The sequence below is a fragment of the Armigeres subalbatus genome, chromosome 1 (genome assembly GCF_024139115.2).
Source record: "Armigeres subalbatus isolate Guangzhou_Male chromosome 1, GZ_Asu_2, whole genome shotgun sequence".
Taxonomy (NCBI): Eukaryota; Metazoa; Arthropoda; class Insecta; order Diptera; family Culicidae; genus Armigeres; species Armigeres subalbatus.
Window position 1 is genome coordinate 122,069,074 of NC_085139.1, and position 7,884 is coordinate 122,076,957.

Consider the following 7,884-nt stretch of genomic DNA (forward strand, 5'->3'; position numbering starts at 1 on the left):
CCACCAAACATCATCTTCGATTTCAAGCTTCTGAACGGTACAACGGAAAGTACAACGAAACAGCTATCCAGGCCGACATGAAGCACTTGGTCGAGGGCAAGCCAAATATTCTGGTGGCGTCAGGCCACCAAGTATGCCGGTATAATGTCCAGATCAAACACTCTGCGTATCATCAATGAATTGATAGTCACTGCCGTTTCCTATACGGTCTGGAGTCTGAGCAAAATTGCTGTAGCTTCGATGATGGTATCCTGTCTGTTGATGATGGTATCTTTGAGTTCAAGACCGATTTGTGAATCGCCTCACCCAGAAATGCAAGCATAAAAAGCTGAGAATAAAAAGGAACTGTCGACGCGCTGTGTCGTCTCCACAAGCATAGTTGTCCCACGTTGTTTTTTTACGATGCCATTCCCCAGACAAGTTATTTCTCAATCAGACATCATGGCTAGGCTTGCCAGCAATCCTTTCTAAATCGCAAATACATTGATGAATTCTTTTGTTGGCCAACAGGGCAGCAAGAAGGCTATCAACTAAACACGACATGAGATGGCAGATACTCCATGTCGAAGAATAGCCAAAGATAGCCAGCTGGTTAGCGGTCGCACGACCTTGTCAAAACTAGGTAACGATTTGACTTGCAATTTGAAGACCGTTCACAAATTGTGTAACGTTTTTTTAGGTAGATTTAACCCTCCTCTCTCCCCCTCGTAACACATTCTATATGGATGATAACGCATGGTTTGACTCCCTCCCTCCCTCAACGACGTTACGTAATTTGTGAATCTCCCTTATTTGCATTCGTTGAATTACTCAATAAAATATGCATTTAATTGAATTTATTTTGTTGTCCGTACTTTACAATTCTTCAGAATAAATACAAACATCTTTGAATCTAGTTCGACTAATTGAAAGTTATTAGTTAAGCCATTTCAACTAAAATAGGTTTCCTCACCCCCTATCATTATTTGAATTAAATTTTGCTTCAGGGTTGTTTTATATAACCTTATAGAGAAGAGCTTCCTTACCTAGCAGTAGAATGCGAGATAGAATGCGCGGCTACAAAGTAAGACTACGGATAAGATGGCTGAGTTCAATATCCCGGGCCGGTCTATGAATGATAATGATTATTTCAGTACAGGATGCACGTACGTTGCATATGGATGAATGATTATAGTTGAGTTTTCTTTCAAATTAGTACTTTCTTATTTTAATTAAATTAGATTATAAGATATACTTTTTCAAATTTAAATCATTTTTTGGATTTTATCGAATATTGTTTCCTGCTCATCGCATTACACACCATCGCCACGCCACCTCATCGGCGCTTCCGTTTGGACCAGTACGATGTTCTTTCGTTGATACATCCTAGCCCTAGTATTTATATCCCAGATAGTCACGCTGAAACGAAAATGTTCAATTAGCGCCCATACGGATCTAATGGCCATTGTTTCCTAAGACTGCGGCACTGAGGAATTGCTGTAAAGGGCTAACAGGAAGGCGATACAACAACCTTCTTCTTATTATTATTATTATTATTATTATTGGCATTCCATCCCCAATTGGGACATTGCCGTTTCGCATCTTAGTGTTCATTCAGCACTTCCACAGTTATTAACTGCGAGGTTTCTAAGCCAAGTTACCATTTTTGCATTCGTATATCATGAGGCTAACACGATGATACTTTTATGCCCAGGAAAGTCGAGACAATTTCCAAGCCGAAAATTGCCTAGATCGGCATCGGGAATCGAACCCAGCCACCCTCAGCACGGTCTTGCTTTATAGCCGCGCATCTTACCGCTAGGGTGAGGAGGGCGATACAACAACCACTAACAATCTTTTCAAAGAGAAATTAGTGTACGAGAAAGGAAAAATGTCAGCTTTTACCAATTTATAAATAGAGCAAAAAAGAACTTACATTTGATGTCATACGCATTTTACGGAATATTCATTTTACCATTTCAAACAAAAGAAAAAAAGGATTTTGCTTGGAATCCATAATTCATCTTGAAATACACAATGGATTTCACTCGAATCCCCGAAGGGTTTTCTCAATTCCGATCGGAGACTCCAAAATATGTCGTTAAGAATCCCTAAGGAAGTTTGTATATGTTGACCGAATCTGAAAGAAAATTAGGGATAAACAGTAAACTCTTTTAAATATATATAAAAAAAAACTTACCAGCGTAGATATTATGGACTCTTCCTTCCCCATTAAAAGCTGTAACACTTGATGGTGATCTGACAGTCATGAGAAGATGAGATGCACAGCAATCCCCTGTAGACTGCGTCGTTATTGACAAACAATTATTTCACAAATTCCATGGAAGTTCTTAAGTCAAATGAATTTTCAAGATACGAGGTAGCTTACATCTATCCAGCACTTATTAAGTAAAAGGCTTAACATAGTTTATCATTTCGGGGAAGAACTTTCGACATATGTCGAAGCATCCGAATCCGAATTTCTTTATCGTCTGCTATTAGAGTGAATGTTGGATGCGCTTTCGCAAATACTGCAAATGGGTAAAGAAGATGCGACTGAGCCTAGTGCGGAAGGTGCTGGGTGCTGCTGTTTATGCCCTGGATAAGATTTTAGAAGAGTCTAACCTTGCAGTAGATGAATATGGCGATGCGGGAATGGATGACGTTATTACTGGTTGAGAGGATAGACCAGCTTCAGATCAGGCATTAACAAATAGGCCCGGCACACCTTGCTTAGATGCCGCCGGCACACGTTGCATAGATGCCACAGATGACTCCCGAAAGTGTTTATCGGATTTACCGTAAATATCAGCCAAGTGGCTAATGGAACGCAGCAGAGAACACACATAAAGACCCGGACCTCAGTAAACACGAGAGAAATGTTCACTGACAAGCGAAACTGTTATTAATAAAACTGATCGAATATCTGACAACGAGAAATGTCATATCATTTTTGACGGTTCTTGTTGTACAATTTTTCGAGCAGTTGCATACTGTCACCGCGTTTATCGCATCGTTATCGCGCTTTCATCGCGAGTGATCGCGTTAATCGCACGTAAAAAGTTTCATCGCAAGAAAAAATCATTCCAATCGCGAAAATCTTTATGTTGATGAAACTTCATCTAGGGCTCATCGTGGGAGTGGCGCACCCCTCGGATCCTACAGCATAGCATAGGAATATCATTTTGAAATGCTTATAATAAATTCTAGACAAATTGTAATTAAAATCTGATTGATGTACGGTACGGAAAAAGTTCTGAATTACATATCTGAAAGCTTATCTAATTTTTTTGAATATTTTCCAAAAATGTATCTATCGTACACGTAAAAAAAATTAATGTTGTTTATTATTAATATTTCTAATACTTTTTTGCCAAAGCAGACGCTTAATGACATGTATAAGAAAAAAACTTATCCATCGCATTAGTCACATACATTCGGAAACTTATATACTCGATTAAGTTGAAAACCGGAATACAGGACTAGCGAAGTTGGATTTTTCTCGCAATACGTACGTTAAACCTAACTTCGCTAGTGGCGCGCTAGTCTAATTAGGGCCTAATTAGACTAGCGCACTACTAGCGAAGTTAGGTTTAACGTACGGATTGCGAGAAAAATCCAACTTCGCTAGTCCCCCATTCCGGTTTTCAACTTGACTAGCGATACTTTTCATTAACTTATGGTGTTAAGCTTTTTGGTATGGGATCATTCATTAGGTGGCATAATGTAGAGTATAAGTATTTTCGAATGTTTTTTTGCCATAACATATAAGGTTATTTTTTTACGTGTACAGTTCGGAACTTTTTCCGAATCATACATCAATCAGATTTTAGTTACATTTTGTCTAGAATTTATTATAAGCATTTTGAAATGATCTTCCTATGCTGTGCTGTAGGATCTGTCAAAGTTAACACCGTCGTGTGTCTTCTTCTTATTTTTACTTGGATTCGTCTATAGCCGTTTAGAATGGTCTTTAATCTATTTAGAGCAAGATTACCGGTGGTGAGTTTAAGCCGTTTGGCAGCGCAGTATCATTACTTGACACTTTACCGGTCGCTGACAGGTGACCAAATTTGGTAGCGCGAAAAGAGCGCTGCTATTTAATGAACTGTCAACTGTCAAACGTCACCGATACGGAATACAGCAACCAAATTGAGAGCCGAAAATAGTGACTGATTCGGAAACGAGTGACGAAACTAAAATGAAAGCGCTGTGCTGGTGATTTATTTAAAATGCTCGCGACCGATAATGATGCTCTTAGTAAATATACACGCTAACTTTCACCTACTCAGTGACTGAGTAAAATTGTATTGCTCTCTCTTTCCATCCCACGGAAATTTTACTCAATTTCCGTCAAAAGCAGGACAACTCAAAACTATGAGTAATCCTGTTTTTGACGGAAACTGAGTAAAATTTCCGTGGGAAGAAAAGAGATGGCAATACAATTTTACTCAATCACTGAGTAGGTGAAAGTTAGAGTGTAGATTTTTCTCAGAGTGTATACATCCCCAATACACTCGATTTTGGATAGTTTAGTTTTTCAGTGAAGTGAGCCACCTGGCTCTCGGTTCTAATTTTGACGTTTCCCACACATTCGCTGCAACAAAAAAGGAAAAAGGAAAACTCGGTTCGGTCTTGCGGTTGAGTGCTCGCGAACGGAATCGGAAGAAAGTGTTGTTTTATTCCCATATCCGGCAGGTATTCGGTTTTCGGCTTTCGCACCTGTCGGGTTTTTCAATAGTCTCGCCTTGTTATCGTTGAACAGTGCAACTCCCCCGAAAATGTCCGCTATTTCCAGCAGTGAGAAGCCTCATATGCAGCAGGTCGATCTCAACACACTTAACCTGCAGCAGCTGACTCAGCTGAAGAACCAACTGGATCAGGTAACTATGTTTAGACCGGGGCGGGGATTAATAATCGTCTAAAAACGGTAATTTACTAATATAATTGTGTTCTTTTTTAGGAATTGACTGTCTTTCAGGAATCCCTGCAAACATTAAAAATGGCTCGCGTCAAATATTCCGGATCCAAGGAAGCGCTAGAGCAGTTCAAACCTGACTGGAACGAAAAACAGATTTTGGTGCCGCTTACGGGGTAAGGATTAAAGTCGTAATGCTTGCGGGATACTTTGTAGAAGTTTATTTGTTACGACAGCCTACCAGTTACAGGATTTTTTAATTATGTTTATTTTTGAAAAAATAAACTTCCTTGACCTGCCTAACAGGTATACGTTAAAAGATAAATGAACAAAGTAAAAGAAATGTGTAGTGCCCACATTTTGAAGATTCTGAGAAATAATCTTTAACAATGTGCCTCGCGAGCATTTCGACTGTAATGATTATATGAATGGTTTAAACAGCTATCTACTTCGATTTATTTTCTCTTAATTCGTTGTGCAGGAGCATGTACGTCCCAGGGACCATCAAGGATGCGGATAATGTAATCATCGACATTGGAACAGGATATTATGTGGAAAATGTATATTCTTTAATATATTTTACTGCAATCATTTTAAATAACTTTATTTTAACTGCAAACAGGATCTGGAAAGCGCCAAAAATTTCTTCAAACGGAGGGTCGATTTCGTTCAAGAGCAGATGGCAAAAATCGAAGTGCTGGGCATGGAAAAATCTAAAATTCGTGATGCGATCCGTGAAGTGATGGAAATTAAACTTCTTCAGTTTGAAAAGGAACTCCGGAAGAAGGGGGAAATAGTCGGGAACTAATCGCCAACAGTATTTTGTTATGGAATTGCCTGGCCTATCAATAATACAGTTCTGTATCGATGCGGTCTTTATACTTTCTCCATTGTTTGTATTTATTTAATGCTTCAACGTGTGAGCCGAATGACCAGCATGATCATTTTCCACGCAAACCAAACGTAATACTTGAAAAATCAGAATAACAGCACATTTTGTTCGCTTTTGGAAATAAAATTGGCATTTAACAGCACCAACCAGTTCCTCCTTTTTATTTATGTAAATAAATTGAAATATGGAGTCTCTTTTTAGCCTTGTGGGAAACATCTAGGAAAAGATTTCAACTAATAACTGTGGAAATGCCTACTGTAAAGTAGGCCAAGTTCCAGTTGGATTGTTGATCCATCCAAAAAGAAGTATACTAAAATGATGAAATCTTTAGACAAAGATGTTCCAAACAGATCCTTTCGGCAAATTGTTGCGTAAATATGCACTTGGTGGATATCACTTCATCATTCAACATCATCATAAAACAAATGAGCTATGTTTAGAAAATGAGAAATTTTTTGCTTAGTATTCGTCTTAAATAACTCGAGAATTGGTTTCGACTGTGGTTTAGGAGGTATCGACAATTCTCAAAAACACCTCACTTCATAAGAGAAGTAGAATAAGCACATTAGCAAATGACATGAAATGCTACCGGGCAAAAAATTGATAAGGATTATAATTATTGTACCGTCCCTTATATAATCAATAATCACTAATTATATAAGTTTTAATGTGGAGGAGGGTCTGCAATATTTTTACGCTCAACACAATATTTTTACGATGTGATTTGAAAAACCCAGAATAATGGCTTATGTAATTATTGTACCACCCCTAAGGACATTCGGAAAAGTATTTAAAAAAGAGTACTTGCTTCAAACTTTTGAATTATTGAGTCATTTTTTGTACAAGAACCTTAAAATATGTTTCACCTTGAAAAGCCTTATTTCTTTGTTCTTGCATTTCTCGTGGAAGCAACCACCTTTGACCTTTACCAACTTATCATGGCCTGTGCTTTCCATTATCTTAGGCATTGAGAGTCGTGTTAAGTTCTCCACCTGCCAACAATTCTTTGATGATATCGAGTCCTCCGATCAGTTCACCTTTCACGTACACCTGGGGATAGGTTGGCCAATCCGAATAGGTTTTCAGGCCCTGTCGCACCTCCTCATCGCTCAAAATATCAAACGTGTCGTACTGTACGCTAAAACAACAAAATTTGAATATTGAATCGTCCTTATCACATCATATCTATCGAAATCGGGCAATACATCTGTTGAGCATCGGATGGTGGATCCCCAATTGAGGCCAGCAAATAATGCATTATGAGCTTTCGAAAATTTTTGAGGCGAGCAAGGACGTAGGATTGCCAGTTCGGAGATGGCAGGTTCCATTATACTTGCTACAATATTCATGAAGTTCTATGTTATTATTAGATGTCACAGCCATTGGCACACTTACCCCGTCTCATTGATGATCGCTATCAGCTGCTTGGAAAATCCACATCGCGGGGTGTTCCGGTCCCCTTTCATAAATATCATCACATTGGCACGATTTATCAGTGCCTTTAGCCGATCTTCCAAGCTTCCACCGCTTCCCACATTATCCCCGGTACCACCGGCAAGTTTGCGACACATGGTCGTCAATGCGGCAATATTCACTCCGTCAATTCGATCCACTGCAGTGCCACCGGCTTTGAAGAATATGACCGTTGGAACAGCATCAATCTGGTGCTTAAGTGCCACCTCCGATAAATCTTCGGCGGGAACGTCCAGAAACTGAAGACCGCTGAACTGTGGCTGCTTGGACATCTCGGACATGACCGTGAGTATTTGCTTACACTGTTCGGCCCATTCAGCGGAAAATAATACGACGGACACGGACGACGAGCTGAGCAAGATAACATCTTGGGTACTGGAAAATCCGTCAATCTGAAAAGTTCTACTTACCTTATCAATTTATTGTATTGATCAACACTGGTCACATTAGTAACGGCCATGCTGCTAGTGGTTCCTATTTTTACAAACTTATTAAACTTAAAAAGCGAGAATACCAATTTACGGAAAACCTTCAAAGGGCAGCTCTGATAGAAAATTCGAGGTAGATTGAAGGAGCTGTTTCTGACTTGACGTCTTTCCGCGATGCGGTTACGATTTGACCC

General features: G+C 39.3%; 2 protein-coding genes across 2 annotated transcripts; one reads left to right on the forward strand and one right to left on the reverse strand.

Moving 5' to 3' along the window:
- Nucleotides 1-4,552: 4,552 nt before the first annotated feature.
- On the forward strand, nucleotides 4,553-5,935 carry LOC134205068 (probable prefoldin subunit 5). Its single transcript, XM_062679961.1, has 5 exons — nucleotides 4,553-4,677; nucleotides 4,745-4,862; nucleotides 4,943-5,073; nucleotides 5,379-5,457; nucleotides 5,520-5,935. Exons 2-5 carry the CDS (start codon nucleotides 4,761-4,763, stop codon nucleotides 5,703-5,705), a joined length of 498 nt encoding a protein of 165 aa, XP_062535945.1. The 5' UTR covers nucleotides 4,553-4,677; nucleotides 4,745-4,760; the 3' UTR covers nucleotides 5,706-5,935.
- A 658-nt stretch (nucleotides 5,936-6,593) lies between these two features.
- LOC134205067 (glutaredoxin 3) lies at nucleotides 6,594-7,884 on the reverse strand. The gene is made up of 3 exons (XM_062679960.1): nucleotides 7,673-7,884; nucleotides 7,185-7,613; nucleotides 6,594-6,927 (listed from the first exon to the last, which is right to left on the reverse strand). The coding sequence occupies exons 1-3, from the start codon at nucleotides 7,720-7,722 to the stop codon at nucleotides 6,750-6,752; spliced, it is 657 nt and encodes a 218-aa protein (XP_062535944.1). The 5' UTR covers nucleotides 7,723-7,884; the 3' UTR covers nucleotides 6,594-6,749.